Source organism: Pterocles gutturalis, unplaced genomic scaffold (assembly GCF_000699245.1).
Source record: "Pterocles gutturalis isolate BGI_N339 unplaced genomic scaffold, ASM69924v1 scaffold2241, whole genome shotgun sequence".
NCBI lineage: Eukaryota > Metazoa > Chordata > Aves > Pterocliformes > Pteroclidae > Pterocles > Pterocles gutturalis.
The window spans coordinates 90,148-117,308 of NW_010102806.1; the positions used below are offsets into that span (position 1 = coordinate 90,148).

The 27,161-nt window shown below is 37.6% G+C and overlaps 1 protein-coding gene across 1 annotated transcript in view; it reads left to right on the forward strand.

Annotated features, from left to right (window-relative positions):
* ZNF536 (zinc finger protein 536) overlaps positions 1 to 27,161 on the forward strand; it is a 78,418-nt gene that overhangs the window by 38,966 nt on the left and 12,291 nt on the right. The window contains exons 2-3 of the mRNA XM_010086424.1: positions 13,813 to 13,965; positions 25,332 to 26,912. Coding sequence (XP_010084726.1) covers positions 13,813 to 13,965; positions 25,332 to 26,912 — 1,734 coding nt within the window. The remainder of the gene's footprint in view (positions 1 to 13,812; positions 13,966 to 25,331; positions 26,913 to 27,161) is intronic.

The following is a 27,161-nucleotide window of genomic DNA, read 5'->3' on the forward strand; positions in this document are numbered from 1 at the left end:
GTGATTCAACATAACTAAAACAAATTTCAGTTGAAAAGAACCCTGGGATACAGAGAGGAAGTATGTTGTTGTTTGGTGAACAGCACTCTCCGGAGCAGTACTGCAGGTGATGGTCTATCCAGTGATTCTTTTCTGGAATGCAGTCCCACTGATCTACAATACTCATCAGGGTCCTGTCTGGTGTTTGAGCTGCCTTCCCTAAGTTGCATCTTCCCGTCATTGTTTATTTTAAATATACAGTGCTGCTCTCCTGCAGTTTTACAATAAAACTCGGTATGAGAGTAGTATAGAGTTACTGTCTTTTAGGCAGTGATGGGTTTTTTGTTTGTCCAACCTTTATTAAATGTTTCAGGATTTATCATCAAGCTCCACTGCCCAGTAGTCAACAGAATCTCTTCTTTGAAAGAAATACCCTCATGACTGGACAAGTATCTGTAGTGAGATATCACAGAATCTGTAGCCAGAACAGAACTAGTACTAGTAAAATTGTTGAAATTATTTCAGTTTCATTTGTCCAGTTTATACTGCCGTTCACCTTTTCTCAACCCCATACATTACTTTGTCAGGTTGGCCAGTCCCACTGTAGACAGCTTTCAAATGTAATCGCTTGCAAGCCAGTTTGTTATGTACCAAATTCTGCCTGGGCTTGCCAGGCTATTGGAGTGGCTCCCACTAGAACCATCCTGAAAAGGCATGGAAACATGTGTCTCCACAAATGCAGTAGCCTGCATTCTCAGAGTTTAAATTAGTCTCTTTGCTGAGATGGTACTTATTGCTTGGTGTCTCAATTTAAGCTAGCAATTGGCCAAAATTAGAATCTCAAGACTCTGACTTGCAGAGTAGGAGTTTGGGTCTAAACAATCTCTGTAGTTATCCTGATGCCTTTATTCAAATTTTGTCAGATTCAGAGATTTATTTTGTACATATAATTCAGAGGCTGTTCTGTCACAACAAGCAAGGTGTTGAAAGTTTCCTATCTGTACAAAGTGTTTGTCTGGTCTGGTTAGTATTTTCATCCTAGACACGGCAGGTAATTTTACTACTGTTCAGAAAAGTGAAAATTTGGTGAAAAGCCTCCATATGCTGTGGAATTATTCAAGATGTACTTCTGAAACTTCTGTCTCTTCTGAATGTGACTCATGTCTGTCATCCTGTGGCTCTAAGAAGATGCATTTTAAGTATGTCCACTTAGAAGGATATGTTCTTATTATTTTCTTTAGAGTCAGTGTTAACTTTGTAAGGGTTAGATTTCCCATGTTCTTTTTCCCTGTAAAGATCTTTCCTGCATATCTTACCTCTCTGAGACAAGATTTCCTCCTGTCAGCATTTAATGTCACGTGAGCATCATCAAGCTGGTAATTTCATGTTGGTGGGTGTTGCAATGTTTGCAGAGTGGTCATTGGTTCGGAAGATGCTGATCAGAAAGGGTGCAAAACACTGTAAAGCCATTGACAGTGGTGGGAATCAAACACTTGGCAGAGTGGAGACTGAAAGGTTAGGCTTTGTTAGGAAGGGATTAAGTACCTGCTGCTGCTTTGAGATGTGTGGGGGAATGGGTGGATCTCCAGGAATCTGAAATAAGGAGGTTTTGCTACAGCATTATTTTTTCCTTGTTGTCTGCTCTAAGATTCAAGACATCCTTTTAAACACTGTGGTGCTGAAGGCTAGGTGTAAGAATTGACTCTATTTGCTTTTTTCCTTCTTATCCTCAGCTTACTGCTGAGAATTTAGTTTTACAGAAGCTGAGTCTGTGAATTCATACTTAGGATAGTGCTATATGCTTTTCACTGTCTTCAAGAGGATCAGTCAGTACCAAACGCCCTTGACTGACTCCATGTATTTGTATGCGTTTGCAACAGTGTGTTACAAATTCAGTGCTGGGATGGATTTCACTGCATCGTTATCTGCAGATTTTTTTTTGCAGCCAGATGTGTTTCCTGTAGCTTACCATGCACTTATTAATATATGGGGCCATCATTTAGATGATGGTCTGAACATTTCCAGAATGTTTTACAGTATTTTTGTTTTCCAAGATGGTTGACAGTTAAGTCTGGCCCTCACAGGCATGGCAAAGGAGCTCATGAGAACATCTTGGCTGAATTTCTGATGATGTTCATAAGGTAGAGGAACAGTGGCTATTGTGCTGGTAACAGAAAGAGAGACAAATTCCAGGGGAAGGCAGCTTTCAAAATCAAGTGAGAATCATGTGACTGTATCTGTATAATTTAAACGAAAAATAAAAAAGCTAGCACTTCAGCACTGCCTGTCTCTCCAGTATATGAGAAGGGAAGCAAATGAATATGGCCTTGAATACACTTTTTAATTTTTCAACACTGTATTTTGCCAACTTTATTTCACTCTGTTGACTGTTCAGTCACACCATTTTTAAATTAAAAAGGAATACATGGTTGAATTATTTATTAAACAAAAGGTGCTTCTGTGCATGCAGACTACCTGGGTTTTGAATTTCTTTTGCCATTGTAGTTTGAAGAAAGTGCATTGCTAATAAGTTAAGAGATGGAACAACCCTTCTTCTTCTAAGATACATCTTCCTCTATCTCTGAGGCAGCTAACTTGTGTCTGCCCAGTCACAGAAGAATGCTCAATCTTCATTCGAATGTCTAATTTTGACCTTAGTGTGAAGCTGTTTCCTCAGTTTGGTAGGCTCCATAGAGACAAAATGTTATTAATTTCATGTAGAGAAATGTGCTAACAAATAATTTAGTCTGGATTATCTCCTATTTTACTGATGCTCTTGATGGGTTAAAATATGTATTTGCTAGTGCATTAATGTGGCAGAACTGTTAAACAAGTGGAAGGAAGCTTGTGGAAACTTTGTATGGTATTACCATCAGCCTGTGTGTCCCTCCAGGCTGTCAGTTCTCCTTTGGGTCACGATAAGTATTTGTACAACGGCCTTTGCTTTGCTCAGTCCCCATTACTGCCTCTGGGTTGGTGTTCCAGATCTGTGCACCACCAGTGTTTGTTGTGTTTTTGGAGGAACATGGCTTCTGAGTGCCTGGTCTTTTATTTTCTTGTCCTCCCCAGTAGAAAACAACTGCTAGCTTCTGACTAGACTGTTGGGACTCAAATCACTGTTGCTGATGGTCACAGGGAAAGCACTGTCAGGCTGGGAAACTCAGGGGGGCCTTCCGTCAGTCTGGGAGCTGTGGTCTCTGTAGCCTGCTTAAAAATCAGTGTGTTGTTTCACCTGGTATTGAAAGAGGAATTAACTCACCCAGTCTGAGGGGACATCTGTCCAAGAGGTTGATATTTCTCGTTGCTGATGTGGGACTTGATAACTATCTAGGATTATAGCGATATAAGAAGTGTGATGGGCTGCAAAGGGCCAGCCGTGGCAGCAAAGAGGCTTTAGAGGAAGGTTGAAGAGACCTGCCAGGACTCTGAAGAGCTCCCAGTCACACCGATGTGTGGGAGGGCTCTTGTGAGCCTGGAGTTTTCCTGTGGAAGGAAAGCAGTGAGCAGTAGCGAGTGGCTGGGCACACCCTGGCTTTGATAGCTACAGATGGGGACCTAAAAGATTGCAGGGCCACAGTCCAACACCAGCACATGTAAAATAAGGCTCAGGATTTAGATAACTCTGTTCCAGCATACTGACGTGCATGGCAACAGTCCAACTCCAACACATGCAAAATTAGTTTCAGGATCATTCCAGCATGCTGAAGCCTATGCCTAAACCAGTTACTGCCACCAGCTCAGCTAAATCAGAGGAACACGTTCAAAATAGTATTTTTTCTCTTTTTTTTTTTTTTTTTCACTAGGATAGTTCAGATGAAAAATTTTATATTTTTGTAGTAGGAAAGGGAAACTGGATAACTGATACATCAGCTCCATATGCAGCAGTTCATATTTTTACAGCCCACAAGTAGCATGTTATAGTATCAGTGTAGTTTGAAGCTATTTTATAAAACATGGATACAGGTTGCCCTAGTAATTACTTTGAGATACATCATTAGTATAAAGAAATTAATGAGCCCATTCATATAATATCATGTTTAAAGACATCATGGTCTCAGTATACCCACAATACACTGTTAAACGAATGAGGAAAAAATACCTAACAGTTAAAAGATCTCTTCTCAAGATTAGAAGTAATGAATTTAATCAATATTGTTCCATTATAGCAAAACTCGTGTAATTAACACATGTTATTTATAGGAAAAAGGGTGCTAGTAAAATAGATTCAGCAGTTCAGAGTTGCTCATAAGTATTTCTTCAAGTACAGCTCATTTTTTGTGAAATGGGGAAAGAAGTTGGAAATTATACTTAAGTGGCATGTACCAAAGATTTAAATGGGAGAAAAAAATATTTACAGAGGTATTTGTATTACCACAAAGCAGTCATTTAGCTGGAAGGTAGCACTAGAAAGTAAAAAGCAAGAAAATACAGATACTGGAAAAGTCTCTACTATCATAGTCTGTCCAAATGTTGTCACACACACCATGACATCATTCACTTGTTGGAGACTCTGTCAGCACCTCTGTAGTCAGTAATCTGTAAATGGAATGTCAGTCTTTAATTCTTTCTCATTTTGTTGAGGGGGAAATCAGTAATTTAGCTACCTGCACAGCTGTTTTTATGTGACTGATTCTGTTGTTTTTTTTCTTACTGATGTCTACTGAAAGAGGTTCCTGTGATATTTTAAATAAATTATATTTTTCTTTATTAGAATGAATTTTTATAAAATCTGATGACCTGCTATCAGCACTTCTGTGCTTATTTTCCCACCTTATGATAAGATAATAATAATGAAAAGGGTTTTTCTTAATCAATAACATGAAAAAACTTCTCCAATGATACCTGATGCCCTGAGAGCTACTTATAATGTAGGCAAGTCGTGGTTCTGACTTAAAAAAAATTATTTGTTTGGTTTTTGTATTTGTTTAAGCCCTGCAACTCAGGGTAGAAGTTGGCCAGTGTAGTTATTAAATATTTCCATACAACTACTCAAAAGATTTTAAAAGATATTAATGGATTTTGAAGCTGTGTGGAGTTGGGTTTTAATTTGTGCCTTTTAAAATCTCACAGACTCTGTATTGTTGGGCACATGGGAAGAACCACGAGAACAAAATGGGTTCAATACCACTTTCTTCCACCCAGATTCACCATCTTTCCTATAGTTTACTGACACCGTCTTGGATTTTCTTCATAATGTACCCTGTACACAGTACCAAATGGTTGTGCTTGTCTCACGGGTAGTTTAAGAACAAGATAGAGGTTGTAATGAAGTACACCTTACCTGTTTGGTTTGTGGGTATGTAGAGATGCTAATATGTGGTAGAAACAGGGTAAGTATGGAAGCAAGAAGAAGGCAATATATTCATTCACAGAAGTCCAGTTAATGGTTATTTTAGTTGATTAGATAGCAACTTCATTTTCTCCCTCATGAAATTGCCTCCACACATCCTTACTTCTGGAGCTTAATCAGCAGTAGCAATCCATCCCAGGAGTGGGAGATCAGGAGTACTTAATTAAAGAGGGACTGTAAGGCAGCTCTCCCAAATTGGATATCTGATCTAGCCTTGGCATCAGGAGAACAATGCTAGGTAAAAGTGTTTATCAAGCTCCATGTAGCCACTCTGCAAATCTCAGAGATGGGAATATGATGCAGACAGCCTGTAGAAGCTGCTATAACCTGAGTAGTATGGGCTTTAAGGCCATCTGGTACCTGAACACCTGCCTACAAATAACACATACAAATCCAAAAGATGGTCCAGTTGGATAGCTTCTCTGCTTAGATTCCCCACTGGAATTTTCTCCAAAAGCAGTAAAAAATCTGTATGAAGTGTGGAAAGACCTTTTCCTCTCTGGTCAGTAATCAAGTGTCCGTTTCAAATTTAGGTGACAGGTGAGTCAAGGGTTTGGGTAGGAAAACTACTGAGAAAGGCTTCCATGAGAATCACAGACCGCTGTTGGCATGAACATTTGGTAGAAATCCAGAATATTCTAAGCTTGTTTTAAGAAAAGGAAGATAAAACCATGGAAAATGTGTCATATGGAATGTTTGGGAGCTAACATTGCTAGCAGAAGTATAAATGCACATATCAGGATAGCTGATAAAGAACATTGGCATTGGCAAAATGCCAAGGAAAGATCCATGAGTACATCATTAAGCCCAGCATAGCTGATCCAAAGAGTATCTGCTTTCCATGTGAAGATACATGTTCTGTACAGGGCAGTGCAATAAAGTGTTCTGGCAGCTCAGGTGTGCACTTCTGAAGAAAGCAAGAGCAAGAGGAAGCTCATCACTGAGAGTAACTAGCATTACATTCAAGATAGCAAACAGACCCATTGTTCTGATAAATTATGAAGGGCATTCTCTCCTAAAGCATCCACTTTTCCTGTGGAAAGATTATACAAGTCTAGTGGAATTTCATGAACCTCATCTGGCAAACTCATTAATTTGGGATCTGAAGTGCTTTGATCTATACAGTCAAATTAAGGAAGTGGGATTTCAAAGCCGTGATTTTGGAGTAGCAGAACTGTGCTAGTGAAGGAGTTGGATGGTGGAAGAGTCTTGCGTATGAAGGGCTTAGGAAAAAAGATAGCAGTATTTTGAAACAAACCAACAAAAATGGCATTAGAGGGAATGATGTAGTGATCTGTGGTCATTTGCTGCAAGCTCAGCTCTCATTAGGTAGCTGGAGGTTCCAGGATCTAGTGGTGATGCTGTAAAAGTGGGGACTGTTTAACCAAAGACAAGCACTCTCATGGCCATGTTTTGTCTATTCCTGGTGTTTGTTAACTTTTTTGAATGAATGTGCAGAGATCTGACTGCATAAATTGCAACTTACGCCTCTTAATTATACCATTTGTGCTTGTGCATGTGATTTTAGAATGGCCTCAAAAGTCATGGACACTGAAAGAGGATGAAGAAGTTTGATAGGCCTGCATATATTAAAAAAAATTATTCAGCACTCTTTTCAGTTTCATTTTGATTCAATTTTATCAGAACTAATGTTTCAATAATATGCTACAGTCCTGATTCAAATCTAAGTGTTGAAGTTTCACTGAATTCAGTAGGGCTGAAGAGGTATACAGTAGTGAGATTAAAGTTTTAAGCTTACTTTCTTCTCATGCTGAGCTAAGAGTATGTGTGGTGGTTTGCAGGATGATAATATTTAACTGTAATCTTCTTGGGCCATGGACCACATTCTATTGCTTTTATACAAGTGAACTCAGTATTACTGACTAATAAATACAGAAAATTATTTTTTTGGTTTTTTTTATTAACAATTTGTATTTCATATGCAAGTGAACTCAGTATTACTGATTAATAAATACAGAAAATTATTTTTTGGTTTTTTTTTTTTATTAACAATTTGTATTTCATATAGTATTTTGTTTTAAAATGCTATCATACCCTCAAGTGGTAAGATGTAATTGCTGATCATGTATCTCTTTGTTCCAGACACTTTTATAAAAGTGTATGTATTATGTATGATGTGACCTTCAAATGTCATGAATGCGTTGTGCAATAAACTGTCAATATTTGTGGCTATAAGGTACTAGATGACTTTTACAATAATTGGAACAGCTTTATTAAAAGCTTGGATCACTCAGCTGGTTAAAGAGAAAGACACAGGCCAATGTTCATCTGGGAGTTACTTCTGCCAACTGTTAAATGAAAGATATCGTAAGGTGCTTAAGATGTCTTCTTGCTTTAAAAAAAAAAGATACAGTTTAAAAGGCCTCATGCGTAAAATATTCTCTCCCAAAAAATTTTGTTTTCAATATGCTTAATTTTCAGTCCAAACTGAGCTTGTAAGTTAATGGCAAGTATCCAACTCTGTTTTTTAAGTATTACATATGATTTTCTGTGTCTTTTGGTCACATGATTGTTCAAACAACTCAGGCAGCTAAAATGTTGTACACAGAAATTGTGTTTGAACTTTGATTATCTTAAAAGGATTTAAAGATTTAGAACAATTTAAAAAATAAGACTGCTAAGAACTCCAAAACAAAAACTCTCTAGGGAATTTGATTCAAACGAAAAAAGAGGATAAGAAACTTCTTGTGCTAAACAGAAGGTTAATTTTTGGTTGTCTATTGGTGTCTCTGTGCTGTATATACACCCTGCTGCGTGTTTCTCAGAATGCATACCACAGCATTAAGATATAACCAACATTTGCATACATGCAGTATTGTCGTGCAAAGTGTTTTGCACCCATGGTGTGTGAAAACCACCAATCTTCAAGTGTGGCGTGCTCCAGGTATGGGCTTAAGGTGTATGTGCTGCTCCCAAGTCACCAGCCTACCAGTTCCTAATCTTTTTCTCCCTTTCTCCCTTTCTCTTGTGCTTAAAATAACGCCTAGAGAGCTCCCCATTTTATTTACCAGTGGAACCTTTGGTATAATCTTTATTTCTAATAATACAAACAATGTGAATGCTGCTTTCTCACTAGTAGGCCTCCTTTCCAATTCTCTTCTAAAATAGCTCTCTGTTTAAACAAATTCTCTGCCAATCCATATTAATGCCTAACAGTTTAAGATTCCCATATATGGTCATTATAAAACCTAAATCCCTGATGAAACAATAGAGACAGCAAGTTGTTCCTGACCTAAGACATTAGTAACTCTTTCCGGAGGCCTAAAATATCACTGTAATATTTAGTAATATTAGAGTCTTTCATTTTAAGCCATGAACTTCACTAGCAAAAAAGTGTAGTGACATCTGCTAATAGGATTCTAATTTCAAATTATGAGCGCTGGGCCAGATTCTGTTCTCATTCACATTGAAGCATACTAATCAAAGCTACTTCAGGTAGCTAGAAAAATATGGTTAATTATATCCCTAATTATATTCATATTTTCCACTATTTTCAGTATTATTAAAGCTTTCTCTAAAGAATAGGCAGGAAAGGTAAAGCAAGTTTTGCCAGAAACTTTGTGTATCCTGTATTGCTTCCTAGGGAGTGAGGTGGTCAAGTCCAGGCATACTTAGATAAAGGTGTCAGCAGTGACAGGATTAACATCCTGAATATCTTCTAACTCCCTTCTTGACATTAGATTCGGGATATAATTTTTCCTGACACCAGATGGGCTAATCTGGGTGGTTTACAGATCATCAAAAGATAACAACTTCTCATTGCACTATGTTTTGTTAACTTTCACAGGCAGTTTAAAAAAAACTACAAATATTTTGAATTTCAGAAATATATGAAAACCTGGGATTATATGCAGCTTTAAAGGCGTCTGGCCACATTTTCAAAAGGTTCTTTAATAATGTCTGAAAAATGTGCAAGAGCAAACACATACTTGTAAGTGTGATTACCTATTTTGTGAGTTGATTACCTTTTCCATGTGATTGCCTGCTTTTGGCTAATTTGGCAATCCTTGTGTTGACAAATTCCAACTGACTTCACTGATAATACAGTCTGCATGAGGATTGCAATTTAGCTCCTTTGAACATGAAAGTACCTCTTTGTGAATCCCTGCACTTCCACATACACATAGCAAATCAATACTCCAGTAAAATTTATGGGACATACATGTAGATGGCTCCTTTGAAAATTAATCTGCTAACATGACTGAAGTCAGTTCTGCAACCTAACCAAACTGAAAGCAGGTTTCTTTTTACAAAAGCAATTGATCCTTTTTTTATAATCACATTTATAGTCATACCAGACAGGTGGACTAGTCATACAGGACATATGTGGAAATTTCAAATTGTTTTTCTTTTGCTCTTCATATAACTGGCTAGACAGCTTCTCCTTTGAGTACACCGATTCGCTATCCACCTAAGCTTGTCTTCTGTTTTCTAGGAATATCCACTGAAGTTGGCATTGTGCCTCTGTAGCATCCCTATCTGCGCACCAAGGGCACTGCCAGCCGTGGCAGCGGCTCATTTCTGGGTAGATCATTGCTCATACCTAGTAAGGTACCTGCTGTAAAAAATGATTCACTGGTCTGTTTCTCACCTTCTTTTAACCTGCCCCTGTAGAAGTGCTCCTGGCTCAGAACTGTTTAGTGGGATTATCTGGCTCTATGGGAATCTCTCTGGGTATCATGGGGATGTGGGAGCAGCTGCAGCACTACGTGCGTTGTCCCCATGCTACGTGAGGAGTGGTGGCTTTTGTCTCCTGTCCTAAGAAGTGGGCATCTGCCTGAAGGAGGACTAGTCCTTCAAATACTGCAATACAGCAATCTTATGGATTATTTAATTTTCATTTCAGTCTGTGTGGCACATAGATTTGCTCATATTTTGGCCAAACTGGCTCTTAGGCTATGCAGCTAGTTGCCACCTTTCTCTCCTTGCATTTGTCCCGTGAGAACATGGCACACTCAGTTATTAAGTGTAGCTGAGGCATAGTACGCAAGCCATGTCCCTGTCACACCACCCCAGAAGCTGCTCCATGGCTGAATCCCCGTGTGTCCTGTGCCGGGAGCCGTGTCTGCCGGCCCAGCAGGTACAGCACACACAGCAGCTGGAGGCCTCGCAGCTGCCGCCTTCTCCTTGCACTGACACAAAGAGCGGAAAAAAAAACGGAACGTTGCTTTTTGCACTTCTGCCTGCGACTTTTGCTGAGAACAGATGCTTTCAAAGTGGAAGGAAAGCTCCGCGAAAGTAAGTTCAGAGGCAAGGCTCAGAAGCCTTACGTCTAGTGTGTACATCTATACAATATTTTATACTCTCTTCTGGTATTTCCTGCACTCAAATCAGGAAAGGCAAGGATGGGCAGGAAGGCATTCAGGACATAGACCTGCCTATAATGGAAGTAGATAGTAAAAAACCCAGTCTAATCTCACGTGCATCAAGTGCACATCATGTAGACCACATAACTCAGTGAACCACAATGGCTGTAAGATGAGTAACTTCTCTTTCCTTCCTGATCTTTTATCCTCGGAATTGGACAGCCCAAAAACCATAGCTCAAATCCTGAGTAAAACATAAATTAAATTAATTTGCTGGGGCTAATCCTTGTTCTGCGGGTCTGTAAAGCATTCCAGTTCTGCACAATTTAACAGAACTGGGGGCTTCTACTTAGGAAGGGGGTCTCCATAGCAGGAGGAAGGGGACATCAGAGGTGTAGAATACCCGATTATTGTCAGAGCCGAAGATTTTTCATTCCGCACGTACACTGTTGTTGGCATAGTCTCTATGCACCAGTTTGCTTCTTAGCTTTTTCCTTGCTGATCTCTCCTCCTTTTTCAGTGTCACTTTTTTCCATCTTCAGTTTCAATAGATTACTTTAAGAGACTCAGTAAAAAAATACTTTGGTAGCAGAGTCTGTGAGACTTAAATACATTTTAAAGTTAAGCATGTTTTAAACTTAAGTGCCTTAACAAATAAGTATGATTTGCCAAAAAGGGGCCCTAGTAAGAAGTTGGGGCAGCATTTGATGGGGACAGTCGGCAGCATTGAACATATCTTTTCATTGTTTGAAATAAAAGAACTTAGATGTAAAGCTGCTCATTCAGGTAGCAATGGCCTCCAGCGTTTCGGTGGGCTTTGTAGGCAGAGGAATTCAAAAGAAAACCCCTCAGCCCAGCTTTAAAGTCTTAGGAATGCTTTCACTGTGGGAAGAAAAATTCTTCAAGGTAAGGCCCCTGTGGGAGCAAAGCCTTTGGAGCTATCTACTGTATGTCTACTTAAATCTAAAAGAAAACGCTTCAGACCACCCACATCTTTCTTTGCTTCATTGTTGTTTTCAGTTTGCTTTTTCAGAGGGATTAGTGCTAGAGTAAACTCCATCGTCTTGCTGCCTTGAAAAAATTCAATTTTGTGTAAAGTGAAAATTAGACTCTTAAATCTGCAAAGTGAGCTGTTTATCTTACAAATTTATTCTTTTTTATTGGGCCACACATATTCTAGATAGAAAGATAAAAGGCAAATGGATAACAGGCCATCATTTAGAGTGACATATAGCAAAACATAACTAGTAGTCTTATTCGGTAAATTCCTCCTGAGTGGCTTGTTAGCTTTATCTATATATTTATCTATAGTGGTCATATAGTATTTATTGAAAACCAAATAAAATCCTGCAGTTTATCATCATGCATTCTGTATTTTGCACTTCAGAAAAATCTTTTTGCACTCAGGAATTCATTTTTTTGTTTTTAAAGCAGCTTAAGACATGATTATATACAACTTTTGAGGAGAAAAAAAGGGGGAAATTCTAAACTCTTTAGGGAGATTGGAATTATAGACTAGAACCTATATATGTTTTCCTGAACTCCTAAAGACAAAATAAACTCCTGCAGTATGTTACTTTACATACTTGTGAATAATTCAAAATGACAGTTACTAGCTTTCTAACTTAAATATTGTGCTTTAACTCTGCAGTCTAAGAACAATCAGAAAAAGTTAAACAAGAATGTGATCTGAAAACTTATCAGATTTTGCCTATTAGAAATAGTTTGATTAAATACATGACTAAGAGAACCATTTATATATATATATATTTAATCACTCTGTCATCCCCTTCTTTCATCTTTAAGCAAAATAGTTTAGAGGGACCATTTTATAATAAATAATGAAATGCCTGATAGTGTTACCTTTCCCAGAAATGTGGTATTTGGGTCTCTGCTACTGAGTGAATAGTTTTTATTAGAGACAAATGTTTAAGTCTTTCTTATGTCCCATCACTTCCATTTAAAAGGCAATGCTGTGTAAACTGCACGATGTTTCCTGACAGCTTTAGTTACATATCAAGTGGATAAAGACAGAACACTTTTAGTCAGTAGTTTATGGTTGAAATAGTCAAGACTCTGCATGCAGATTTTAACTATATGCTCCCCACATCAATATAACCCAGATAGCTCAGCTTTTGCGTAGGGGTGTGATGATGTGTCCATGTGCATTGCATCTCTGTCCTCTGCCAGTAGCATAAATCCAGCTTGTAATGTCAGCATTTGCCACGGTATTTTTTGGTGAAATCGTTAATTGATACATATATGTGATATTACACAACCCTGTAAGTACAAGACTATAGATGAGTCTTGTGTAGTTTGAATAATGACTTTTAAAAAGTGCCTTATATTTTTGCTTTTTTTATGTCAGTTTTTTGTAAGTTATTTTGTTCATAGCCTGCTTGGATAATATCAGCATGTTCAAGGTGGCTGGGAATGGCTGTTTCTTTATGTCAGGAGAGAGAAGAGATGAGCTGGAGTCTCACTCATTGTATTACGATGCAAAGAATATGTGTAGCTGTGAACACTGCAGGAGAAAACCCAGGAGCTGTGGGGTGAGAGGGAGAAGGAATTCCTCCTCATCTGTCCAATTTTTTCATTGCCTTTCCCATGATATTAGGTCACTCACTAGGTCACGTGTTGTAACTCCAGTGCTGGAATGTTGCAGAAGGAAGTTGATTAGCTCTGTGCGTAGACTTTGTCATGTCTGTTGGACACCTCCATCACTGCAGTTTTGTTGTTATGAGAAGTTTTATTACACTGATGCAAACTTTTTCCTTCTAGAAGCACACAGATTTTCACAATACTTATAAATTGAATAGATTCAACAAAACAACAATCTGAAACTTTTGGGGGAAAAATTAATAGGAACTAAGCAAAAGAAGAAATCAAACCAGCTGCTGACACAGCTGTTTCTTTTCTTGTGTAATTCAGTTCAATATAAAGGTACCATATGCTGCTTAAAACGATGATAGGAAAGATGAAATAATTTAAGACAATAACAAGAAAATACATGAATTGTCAGCATTCTGTCAGATTTAAAGAATGAAATAGACAAGTGTAGTATTGACATGTTTAACTTTGTGTTGTGTTAGCAGTTTTAGTGAGAACAACTTCTGACATGTGCTGAAGTGATGTGAGAACATTTCTGTGTTGCAGACATTGGAGAAGAAGCGGGGAGATCTGTAGGAGTCCAGCAGCCAGCTTTACTGAGAGACAGGAGCCTTGGTTCTGCCATGAAAGACTGCCCATATTGTGGAAAAACTTTCAGAACATCACATCACTTAAAGGTCCACTTGAGAATACATACAGGTGAGAGGAACAAGTCAGTGGAGCACTGCTGACACATGCCGTGTGGGGGGGGGGTTGACGTAATACGTGGCTAGGAGCCTTAATTCCCAGTGTATATTTGGACTCATTAGTTGGAGAAAGTCTTTTGAGAAAGATATATGACAGTCTTAAATAAAAGCACACGGAATGTGTTGTTGGATAAAGACCACTTTAATAGAATCATCTTTTCCCAGTTGAGGTTATTTCTGTCTCCTTCCCTGCTTCATCGCTGTTTCCTTCAATTACCCTTGTCCTTCAATAGGCATAAGCCTATTGGTTTCAGACTTAGTTATACTAACTGCTTCAAAGGCCTTCCTTAGCATCTGCTTAGGGATTCTGGATGTTTTTCTCAGAGTTACTATTTTTGTACCATTTAGCATGCTCATTTTTAACCTCTCACTGTTCATATGAATACATCAGCTTCATGGATCTGCATTTTTTTTTAATATAACTCACATGACTTAGCACTTGCAAATAGTAAAACTTATCATGTTTTGCACCAGGGTAAAACTTGCCATGTTTTACTTTAATAACAATCACAGCATTTCTATCCTACAGAGACTTACTAAGGGTCTGGATTTTGCTCTGTTTTGGTATGTCACTCATTGGCTGGACTGCTCTCGATACTAGTAAACTATAACCACTCTATTTAAATTATAATACCTTGTTTGCTTAAAAGTACATATGTGCACAGTAAAGGTTCATATAGAGACACAGTATATGTTTAAGAAGACTTTATCCATAATGAAAATCTGACATACAATGCTGATATCCTCAGGTCCTGTTGACATCACTAGAAATTCTGTATATGGCCAATATGGTAATGTTTTCTTCCAAGTGTTAGGTATTGTAGTAGGTTTTGGGTGAATGTGCAAAACTGGAGATTTAGTATACTTGTCTTTGTAAACAGACATAGTGGGCACTGGAACTGTGGAGGAATTTTATTTTTAAACCATTTTAAATGAATTTCAGAATTGCTCTTTTAATTGATAGGTAAAATAAACTGCGTGAAGAAATGCTTTCCAGTTGTACCTCCTACTTGAAAAAAAATCACTGTTAATTTTTGTATCACTGCAGTACCAGATAAGCAGTATTTTCTTCCCTTCCCAAAATCAACAGTCATGTTTCTCCTACGTGCTTGTGCAGATGTAATACTTAATGTTGGGTTTGGAAATGTGAAGCCTGATTTTCAAAAATTGAAAATGAAGGCTCAAAATTATTTAAAGAAAAAAAAAATTCATTGTTGAGATGGGAAAGTTTGTTCATTATATTTTTCTTCTTTCTTTGGATTGTGGAGTAGGAGTATACTGCACTGCTTTGATCTGAATTTTAAAATTTGGCATCATAATGTAGTTTTATTTGATTGGGTTGCAAACGATTTAGGGCAGGAACATTATTTTCTGTATGTTGGACTTTGGAAAAAAAAAAAGAAGAAACGGTGAAAACCTTATTTGTGTGCTCTCTATGCTCTCTAATTAGTAAAAGTAAATATATGTTAGTTATTTTATTGGAAAGTAATCTTTTAACCATGAGGTTTAAACAGTTTGACATTTTTACTAATGGAGATGCAAAGAAAAATTACTTAAAATAACCTGTGGATACTCATCTCTCCCTTTTGCTTTATTATATAGTGGTCATTTTGTTCTTATTTTCAAGATGGCAGTGATTACACACTTGATATTTGTGGCTTAGAACTAATGTAAAGTAAATTAATTGCAATGGAAATATTCCATAAAACTTGCTTATTAAGACTGACTAAACAAAATTAAAACAAGAAAAAATAAACCATGTATAAAATAACAACAACAAAAAAGAAAACAGCATATGGACTGTTGAAAAAACATTTGCAATATATTTAAAAATCATTATAATTTTAAAATAGATAAAGATCAATTTCCATTAGGTTGAGAACAAAGTATTTGTAAATAATGACAAGAGTATGTTTAAATAGAGCAATGTTTTACATATTGGAAATAATCCTAATAAATATTATAAAAATGTAAATTGGCAAATTACTAGAGTTATTAAATAAAAATTAAGTTGCTTTGCAGTAAATGGAAATGATGTAATAGATACCAATTATTAAACAAATATTGGTTAGCTCATACTTACCAGGGACCGTTTCCTGCCTTTTATGTCACACTCTGTCTTTATTATATGCCTGGATCGTATAACTGACTGATAAAAAACACTTTAGTGTGTTTCTCCACTACATTAACTCAATTACTGTTCTTGTTCTCACAGCACCTGTTTGTTAGAGATGAGCTCAAGCAGTTCAGCAGAAGTCAGGTTCCTCCGAACATCTGTGTGTTTGGAGGCACAGGAGTAGGTTGGTTTGGTACGCATGCCAAGACAAGATCCAAACTCTGATCCAGCCAGGAGATGCTTCTGTGGCAATTGTCCCAAAAAAGCTAGAGAAGCTGTTTAATCCTCCACAAGAGGAGGAAGCTGTGCTCTGTCTTAGAAGAATTGGCTAGTGGCATGGGTTGCTTCTTGTTTTCCATTGGATATTTCATGGTTGCAACCTTCTCCACACTGGGTCTCAGTTTCTGTGCAGTTTGCTATCATATAATAAGCTTCTCAAGGGGGGGTGGAAATCACAGTTTTATTTAGCACGTGCAGTTGAGTCCCAAACCACAATTGTAGAGGATTTTTCTTTTTATCTAATTCAATGATATTCAGCCAGGAAGAGCTTTAAGGGGAAGATAGTAAGCTATGTTTGTTCCCACATGATAAGAAGAAAAGAGCTTAATTATGTGAAACCAGTGTCTCCTCCTTCTTGCTCTAAAAACAGTTAAGGACAAGACAGTTCTCTAGTATAACCCCAAGAGAAGAGAGGAAGGACTCTCAGGGAAAAATGCTCCAGAGCCTCAGGGCTTAGGGAGGACAGACAGAACTCTTGTAGCCTTCCTAGATGACTTCTTTATGTTGACCAATGAGTACAGATGGGCTGTATGGTGCTGCTTCAACTCACACAAAGTCACTCTGTGAAGAGATGCAGAAACAAGTGCAAGGCATGCATATGCACCAGTAGCGCATAGCAGATGTGGGTGGACTGGCCAATTCGTGATTCGGCATCCTGGTTATAAAATAATATATAATACAGGTAAGAAGGTTGTAACACAGAAGGCTTAGAGATGCATAGACTTTGTGTAAAAGAAAACCACTGAAGTATCTCAGACCCGTAGTGTGCCGTATGCAGATGCTTCCAGAGCTTCCATTTTTCCCCATTGCCTCTGGGGGCAGCAATTTAAGGTTCCTTCATGCAGGGAGCTGAACATCTTCTTTATGTTCTTGAGCACTGTCAGTTCCCACTGAAATCAAATAAATGTGTTGCCTCTGGGAGGAGCAATTTAAGGTTCCTTCATTCAGGGAGCTGAACATCTTCTTTATGTTCTGTCAGTTCCCACTGAAATCAAATAAATGGATGTGGTTTTTACTTTATATGCCTAGGCTTTTGGACTGTACAGAAACTGTTAAGTGTAAAAAAAATTAAAATTTCTTAGGTTCCACCTTTGACAAGCAGCACATTATGTAGGGGCTGGTTTCAGATTAGCTCTAGCACCTCTTTGCATCTTGCATTAGCATTCAGAAGCTGCTGCAGATGTAGACCAGTCTGGGTTTGTGTGGTCATTAGGTGCTTAGGTATATTCCCAGTATGACTGGAACAGTTAAATCCCTTCAGTAATGAAAAAATAATAATGTGCATGAGCAAAGTACGGCCCTGAAGAAGGTTTGGGTCGTGCTAAATAGAAGAAACCTAAGAAAGAGATGGATAGGAAGAAAAAAACTGTGCAGTCCATTGACTGAGCGTATGTTATGGTATGTAACATCTCATATGTATCAGATGTATTATCTACATTTACAGTGTTACTGCATTTTCCCTTGGAAATGTGACTGGCCAATTTTAAAACTTGCTTACATGAACTGATGAAATACAGTAAAAATGGTGCTGCTTTAAATGAATTCAATTCACATTTTCTTCCTAAAAAAAGACTGCCTGTTGCCATTCTCTGAAGGCGCTTGTAGTGGGATGAGCAATATGAATAATTAAGGAAAATGGGTATGTGTGCTCCAAGAGGAGACAATTTTGGTATTGAACATCCTTTATTCTTACATTTCTAAGATGAACTAAAAGGACTTTTCATTTCTCTAGATTTCTCCAGATTTCCCATCCTTAACATTGTACAACATGCCTTTTCTCCTGTTTTAATGACATCCCAAACTTTTGTTGAAAATAATTGATTGAATTTAAATTTCCTTAAAAGTTTAAGAGGTAATGTTACAGTATAAATTTCCTACCAAACACTAAGTAGGGAAATATCCATTAGTGAAATTAACTACAGTTTCTAGGTAGCTAACAATGTGCAGTATACAGTAGGGCATGGCTAATGAACACTGCAGTGGGTGATATTTCATTATACAAATTAATGCTCACATTTTAATGGGAAAGTCACATAATGAATCTCAGCTTCAGTGACAGCAATTAGAGACACAGATTGTCCCCTTCTGGACAAGGCACTGTTTAGCAATAAGCAGCTGTGTAAAAAGTCTTCAGGTTTACAACATATATATATATGCTTTGGGGGAATTAGTGCACAGTTTATATTAATGTACTGAATCTTCCCTGCAAAGGAGCAACCGTGTTTATCTCTCTGCATTTTAACTAAGTAAAGACATGTAAAAAGACTACATAAATATTGCAGATGAGATATAAATAAAGGAAAATATTCAATTATAAAACTTTATAAAAATTAAAATATTTTATTGTAATACCTAGTGCACAATTGAAAAATCTTTAATAAACGGAGTCAAAAAGCATCAAAAGTCTCTCCTTTTACAGGGTAAGGGCAGTTTCATCTTACAAAATAGAGAAAAATCACTAGTAAAGTAGTAAAGAGAAGAAGTTAACTAGTATTTCTGACAAACAGATTAATTGTGTGGTGAAACATGTGCAGGATCCAAAAATAATCCTACAGAACCTTTGATATTCCATTTGGTTTAAAAAGTGTGAAGTGAATGATTAGAATGATAAAAGAAATTACCGTGTAAGAATAGGCATAATAATGAACTAATTAAACCATACAGCAATTCATTTCTAAAATATCTACTGCACAATGGATAAAATAGGTTATCAATAACTGTTTCAATGGTAAAATAAAAAATGCTGGAAAATATTTTCAATATTTTCATTAACCAGTATTCTCTGGAATTATAAGATGTTTGTTTTCATTTCCTTTACATGAAAGAAAACTATAGCTTGTTTGGAAATGTATAGGATCAAATTGCAACTCACATTGTCCCTGGGTGACTGTCAAAACCCAGCTCCTGGCTGCCAGAGCATTGGGTGCTGGGGCTCTTGTACTGATGCACAGCCCTCGCTACAAGGGGCAGAGGGGCATACTCCACAAACAAACTCCTTAAGAAATCTTATTTAAAAAGGAGGGAGGACATTCAGTGGGGAAGGCGAGTGTAGGGTGCAGTACAGATTTTTAAGAAGCTGGATGTTAAGTATAAAAAATGAATAAGGAAGCCCCCAGCACTAAATATAAAGAGATATTTAAGAAGTACAGAGATTTGATAAGGGAAACGAAAAGTAATAGTAAAAATATGTATGTGGATATAAGGGTACTGGGGAACAGGGCAAATTTCTGTAGATCTAGCAGGTTTAACAATTGGTGTTTTGCTAATACTGTTAAAGAATTGATAAAAAATTATCAGCCGTGGTATAGAAGACTAAATACTCTTCTGCTCTCTTCTCAGAAAGAAGCATTATGGTTTTTATAAGTATTTTCCAATGATAAAGTTCTGCCATTAAGTAATGAGGCTGTTATGCTGTAGCCCACTACATTTTAATATTTTTTAGAATGAATGATACTGGATAACTTATAGATAAAGTCATAAAAACCCTGGCTGAAGAGCTCGCCAAATCATTAAAATTCATTTAAAAAACCAAGTCTTGGAACACAGAGCAAGTTCCAGAGCACTCGTAGTAGTAAAAAAGCTCTGGCTCTTCTAGTATTTCCAAAAGGAAGAATATTAAGACCTTGATATTATAGTGGACTACCCTGACATAGGTTTTGGGTAAAATTACAGAACAAATTTGTTAACTAATTAAGAATTGGTAGCATAGTTAATTACATTTTATTTTATGAAAGTAAGTTTTGTCAAGTTTCTCACTTTCACTCAAGGCTTGTGAAAGTAGCTTGTTCTATGTGGCAAGCCTCTGCACCAAAAAAATAAAACCAAAATGGTATGTAGAGATGAAAGAGATGAAGTGGAGCATAAACTGGCATTTCCACAGCAGGGCATTCAGCTCCATCTATTTGGTATTTCATAATTATTTGGAACAGTATATAAAATCACTGTTGATAAAATTTACCAATGGCGCAAAAATAGTAAGATGCTAAAAATCATGGGGAGGCACTGATTAGTCACTTAGTCAAGTGGACTCTTTTCAACAATATGATTTTTAAATCAGTAAAATGTAAAGGGACAAATACTAGAGCTGATGAACTAGGCCTAGGATTATAGTAGAGAAACAACAGAATGTGAGCTGTTCGTTGATTGCCATAGCTATGGATGTAAATGCAGTCTTGGACTGTATGAGTTTAGTATCAAGTTGAAATTTGATCAAAACTTTAGTGGATAACCACAGTTTAAAAGGACATTGGAAAATTGGGAAGGGTGTTACACTCAAGAGTGAGAGAAGGTGAAGGGGTGACTGGTTTACCATCTGCAAGTACCTCCCTTAGGGAATAGATTTTTTTTTTTTCATTTAAAAAGATCAGTTTAATCTAGCAGGGAAAAAATGTAGCAGTGTTCAATAGTAGGGAGCAAGCTCTGGATAAATTCAAGCTAGAAATGAGGCACCCATTTTGAGTAGTGAAAATACTTAACTAGTCAAACAGTCTACCTAGGGACATGTTGGATTCTTCATTGCTGTGGTTAAAATAGAATATGTTTAGACTAAAACAATAAGTTTTGTTTCAAATTGTAGTTATGATTTGATGCAGGAATTATCATGTGGGGGTCTCTGCCTGTGTTGTACAGCATATTAGACTAGATGATCATAATTGTCCCTTCCGGCCTTAAAATCTGTAAATCTATTTATAATCTGGCTGTGGTCTCCTTGTACAACCCATAGCAGATAATTCCTGTGACTAGTATGATCAGATTGCATTCTGAGCAGGACTGGTGATAGCTTGCATAGATTCTACATCTGCATTGTTTTTACAACCTACTATACAAATAGACCTGTTTCTGCTGGGCAACATGTCTGTTTCCAGTTACCTACCAAGCTTTTGTGCAGATTTTACAAGCAGCATTGAATTTTTATTGTTTTACTGTATTCTGATATAAAATAGTTCCTGTGAGATGTCTTGTGTCTTGTAAACCAGAGCGGGAGATAGATGAGAACTGTGATTATGTTGCCCAAATAAGTTATTCTCTATAAGATCTTTTTCTTTAACTGTACATACTGGAATAGTCTCTCTTTCTACTCTATTGTGAAAAGGTTTGCAGGGATGCAAAGAGGGCTAGAGAATTAGCAAGATCAGGATAGTTATAGCCTTTGTGAACAATGAAAAATGACTCTTGGATATGAAATGCAGAAAACTATTTTGAAAAAGTCATGTTCCCTCACTCCTACATGGCAATGTTAATTTATGTGAACTGATATTAAGTGTTAAATAACTCATCCAGACACTGCTCTTGGCAATATTACCAGGGTAGTCATTACACTAGGATGAATTCTCTGAAACCTTGCCTCAAAATATGAGATACAAACAGGTTGTCTTCTAGCAAGAATCATAGCCTGCCTCCCTTGTTCCCTGTAGGATTCTTTGGACATATACTATTGTAGCTCCTGACAGAGTCCTGGAAATGAGTGGTCCTTTGGTTTTTCCATTGAAACTGGCTTGCTGTTGGTCAGTTTGGTTGAGGTTAAGTTGGGCTTTTTCCCACAGCAGCTTATAACTCTGTTTTGTCGTTGGTACAGGGACTTACACGGGGCATAGCTGTTTGTTAATTTGAATGGATGAAATAGCATCTAAATATCTGCACAATTACTGAATTTAGGAAATAGTGACACACTAAATTAAAAATATTCAAAGATGTTTTACTCCATCCTATTCTCTTCTCCCAATGCCTGCTCTCAAAATAGCAGCAGTTAAGATTTCTTTGAAGTAAACCAATCATTGCCAGCATTTGGATCGAAAAGAAAGGAGAGAGATTTTGAATAGTCCCCTTTGAACAACGTTATTTAGCCAGTCCTGTATTTTAAAGGTGGCACAGTGTGTTGCTACATGTTGAGTCCAATTTCAGACCTTCAGCTTCAGATCTCATTTCTCACCATGCAAGAGGTGGGAGCACTGCAGAGGCAGTGTACCAAGGCTAGGAGAGATTTCGACTTTTGATCACGTTGTCTCAGTCAGTGTCTTCTTTCAGTCCAATGCTCATGGTGCTGGTGGTGAGCTGTGTCCAGATCTCTGCTGAAACGAAGCTCACTCTGTAGAGAGGCCTTTGAGTGAAAAGTGTAATGACTTCAAGGCTTAGCAATTCAGAATAAGAGTATGTTGTTGTTTTGCCCAGTGCTTTAGGCTGAAAGTACTTTAGGAGCACAAAATATTACTAGTATTTCCTCTAGTTAGCATATTTTAACTCACTTATACCCATTTTTACATACACTTATTGCTTTGAACAGTTCCTACATGTTTTTAGCAACATCAGTGCAGCCTATATTAGAAACTTCTCCTTCCCTGCAGTAGTTATCCAACGGTTGACACAGCGCCTGCGATGCTGGGGCACACTTTTTAATGGTGTCACTTGATGTGCAATGCAAACACACACTGAACTCTCATTAGAATAAAAGGAAGTGCTCAATATAATTGTGTTAAAGATTTCCGTAAAGGCATAGGGGATGCTGAGGAAGAGCTTTTCAATTAAGAGGAGTAAAAACTCAAAAGTGAGAGCATTTAACCTTTTAAAGTCTGGTACTTCTTTTCCACCAGTCTTGATTATTTCTTAAGCAACAGTTGAAATACCCAAGTCCTGTCAGAGGTCATAGTGACTGTTGACAGTAACTGGTGGGACAAACATCAGTATAACAGGAAAGGTCTCTAAACTATTGCAGTATGTACATGCTGTAAGAACAGTATTGATATTTGTCTGTGTTCTGACTGGTAGGACCTCTGTCAGAGTTTGCACACTGCCAAACAGCCCCAGAGAAACGCAAACAAATAGACAGACAGTGTCTTCTGTACCCTTGTCCCTACCCTAAAACGCCTGTGATGGGTGTGTGTCTGCCCGCAGACTCTCACCTGAGGCCAGGGAGACCCAGATGGACGTGATCCATCTCAGTTCAGTGATTCTTGCATGTCAGTAGGAACTGTTTGCTTCTGCACTGAAACACAGCCCCTACTTCTCGCTGGTGGAGCACCAGAACTTAATTAGGTGATTGTGGAAGACTCAGAAGTTGCACTGAAATGTTTAAATCCGATTTCTTCTGTTAAGCTGTGTGAACCTAGGCCTAAAGCATGACCCATGCTAATTACTGCCTCTTCCTCTGCTGAACACCTCTTGTTTGAGGTGCTGCACATTTCTCCTCTAAAAAGGTCGATTAATGCGGTTGATGTGAAGCTCTCACGTCTCACCATTTAGCTTTAGGATTACATTATGGATTTAGAATTTCCACAGCTTGTAATTTACTTCAGCCCCGTCTGAATTGCAGCACGTATCCAGCTCCTGTTCATGGTCAGTAAGCCTGCTCGTGCAGCGCTCTACGCTCATTGGAGTGTTCTGGTGTTGCATCTCATTAGTAAATTCCTGCCATCAGTGAGAAGAGCAGCTTCTCAAGTATTTACCAGCCTTTCAGTTGAGCCTGCAGCTTAAATAACAAAAGTTTGAAAGCTTTTCAAATTTATTTAAGCAGATTTTGAGGTTATTTGAAAATGGCTAACTTTCCAGGTGGTTTGGTGAACTACATAATGTTATATAGCATTTTTACTGTGGAGGAAGTTTACAAAACAAGTATTTCCATTATACCATTTTGGAGAAGGCTTACCGTTGTCTTTTGGCTCACTTAGGGAAAAAAAGCTACGTAGAGAAAAGAGTTTCTTCTTGTTGAGCTCACTCCTAGAAACAATTGCCAATATTGAGAGCTCACAGGTCTTTAAGATTCTTGTCACTTTTAGTGAGGATTTTGTACTTCTTTCTTTAAAAGGAACTCTGCATTGCTATAAAAGTTAGATGTACATTTGCTTAGGTGTACATTATTTTTTGGTTATGTCTTTATGATTGTATGTAAATGTTTATTATGTGTGTAATATCTTCTACCTCTTTAAAAGCATAGGAAGAACAATAAAAGTTTAGTGTGGGACTCCAATATATATGTAATTAATGAAAATCATCTTAATGTTTTAAAACTCTGTTCAAGCTAATCCTAGAAAAGTGCTTATGGTAGGTAAATTACACGTTTTTCTACTTGAGCATTAGAAATGCTATTAGTACAAATTTAAAGGACTACAAAGACCAGTAGATAATGCTAATTTCAAATACAGAAACTAAATATATTTTGCACTTTTTTATCACTTGATTTCTTTTTTATTTTATTGACTACTTTTTATTTTGACTATATGTTCTTACATGCTGCAATCATAATATAGTGTAATGATATTTAATATTTTATAGAATCTGTATTTATAGTTCTTTATTTAGAAACAATGCAGTAGGTCTGCAGATCTTTGAATCCTTCTGGAATGGTGCCCTCCAAATAATGATAAATTACTTGTGCAGTATGCCATTTGCTAATTATATCCATGATTTACTGCAGAGCAAGACTTAAATCATTCATTTCAGTCTTGCGTAACAGTGCCATAAAATTTTTAGGTTTAAAAATGGTTTCCATGTGTATAATTTAAACAAATTTTAGAGCAATTGTATACACAAAATATTGCAACCATCCATTTGTTACATTCTTTGTCTCTCTTTTTTTTAAACTTGTACTTTTAATGATTACTGTGGTTGAAATTGTTATGCTTCATTTTCATAATCATAGCTTTTAATTCTACAACAGTTTTCTACATGTTAGATTAAGAAAAAGATGGCTAATTGTGTGTAGATACCATGTCATTCCTGAATAACCCCACATTCTGGAAACCCATTTTAGAAATATTCAGTTTATGAATTAGTCTTCAATTAAAGGCATTTATTTTTTAAAAAAATAATTATTAGCTCTAAGATCTTCATGTTTTCAAGCAGCTAATGTTGATTTGTTTTTACACTCATCTGTACATCAAAGTCCAGTTAACTCTCTTTCTTTACATTTTTCTCTTTATCCATACCCATAGGTGAGAAGCCTTACAAGTGTCCACACTGTGATTATGCTGGTACTCAGTCTGCATCCCTCAAATACCACTTGGAACGGCACCATCGGGAGCGACAGAATGGAGCAGGGCCACTCTCTGGGCAGACTGCAAATCAAGAACACAAAGATGAGACATCAAGTAAAAGTTCTGTGTTTATTAGACCAGATATATTGAGAGGAGCCTTCAAGGGGCTTCCTGGTATCGATTTCCGAAGTGGCATGGTCTCGCAGCAGTGGACGTCAGGAATGCTGTCTTCTGGAGATCAGCAAGGACAAGCAGCTGGCATGTCATCTGAAGTGTCTTCAGAAAATATGAAGGGTTCAGACATATCTTCCAAAGGAACACACTTCTCTGAACTTGGCCGCGCTTACCAGAACATGATTGGGAACGGTGTGAACTTTCAAGGGTCTTTGCAGGCTTTCATGGACAGCTTTGTCCTAAGTTCTTTGAAGAAAGAAAAAGAAATGAAGGATAAAGCTCTCTCAGATCCACTTTCAGCAAAAGCTCTGGGCTCAGATGGTGGCGAGGAAAAGATAAATAGCAAGTCCTCACAGCGAAAAACAGAAAAGTCACAATACGAACCTCTTGACTTATCCGTAAGGCCAGATGCAGCCTCCCTCCCAGGTTCATCTGTTACTGTGCAAGACAACATTGCTTGGCACGGCTGCTTATTTTGTTCCTTTACAACTTCATCTATGGAACTAATGGCTCTGCACCTCCAGGCCAATCACTTGGGCAAGGCTAAACGTAAAGACAACATCATAGGGAACAACAAAGACCAGTCTAGAGAAGCTTCAGCCTTGGTTAATAAAGTGAGCTTGCTCCCCTCTTCTGTGCAGTCCAGCAAGGAGGCAGGAGTTTCAAACATGCTGAGCCAGCTGGACTCAGCTTCTGAGAAAATGACCCAAGGACAAAATAAAGAGACCCTGGGAGAGCAAAAGAGCACTGCCTGGCCCAGCCACATGGAATCCACTTTTTGTAATTTTACGACAGACTTCTATAAGCAGTTTGGTGTTTATCCTGGTGTTATTGGCACAGGAACACAAAATTCTTGCACCAGTAATGACTCTGAAATAAAAACACAATCCGAAGATGACCCAAATATTCTGCTCTCTGACTCTGTAAATAAAAGTGCTACTGATGACCTTTCTGACATAGCTTCATCTGAGGATATGGAATCTTCCAAGGAAGAAAATATTGAAGATGAGGACATTGACACAGAACCAGATATTATGAATAAGCCGTTGTCTGCCCTAAATAAAGAAAGCAATGAAGGAGGCGACAATATACAAAGTGCAGTCACCTCACAACCAACACAAGGGCTCGTATCGCCACTGTCGCAGGCGTCAGAAAAGCAGTGGCACAGTCAGAATCTTCTATCCTCCCATGAAACTGCACAAGGAGTGATGAAACCCGAACAAGTTCAGGGTCCACAGGTCCTGGAGAAGCAGATGAACATGTTGTCAGTCCTAAGAGCTTACAGCTCTGATGGCTTAGCAGCCTTTAATGGACTTGCAAGTAGCACAGCAACTAGTGGATGTATCAAGAGACCTGACTTGTGTGGTAAGTTTTAGACCTTCTTTTAGACCATTTCAGAAAACATTTGTGCAGAATCATAAAGCTGCTCTTTAAAAATACTTAGTCATGTTTGTTAGTAATACATTTTTTAAAATGTTAAACCCTGTGGGCCAAATTCTAGTCTTCTATGTGGTCTATTCCATTGAAATCAGCAGTGCTGCATGCATATTCTTATACAGGATTTTAGAAAGAACTTGCTTTTTAAACTAGAGTAGCAGCAATATAGACTCTCTG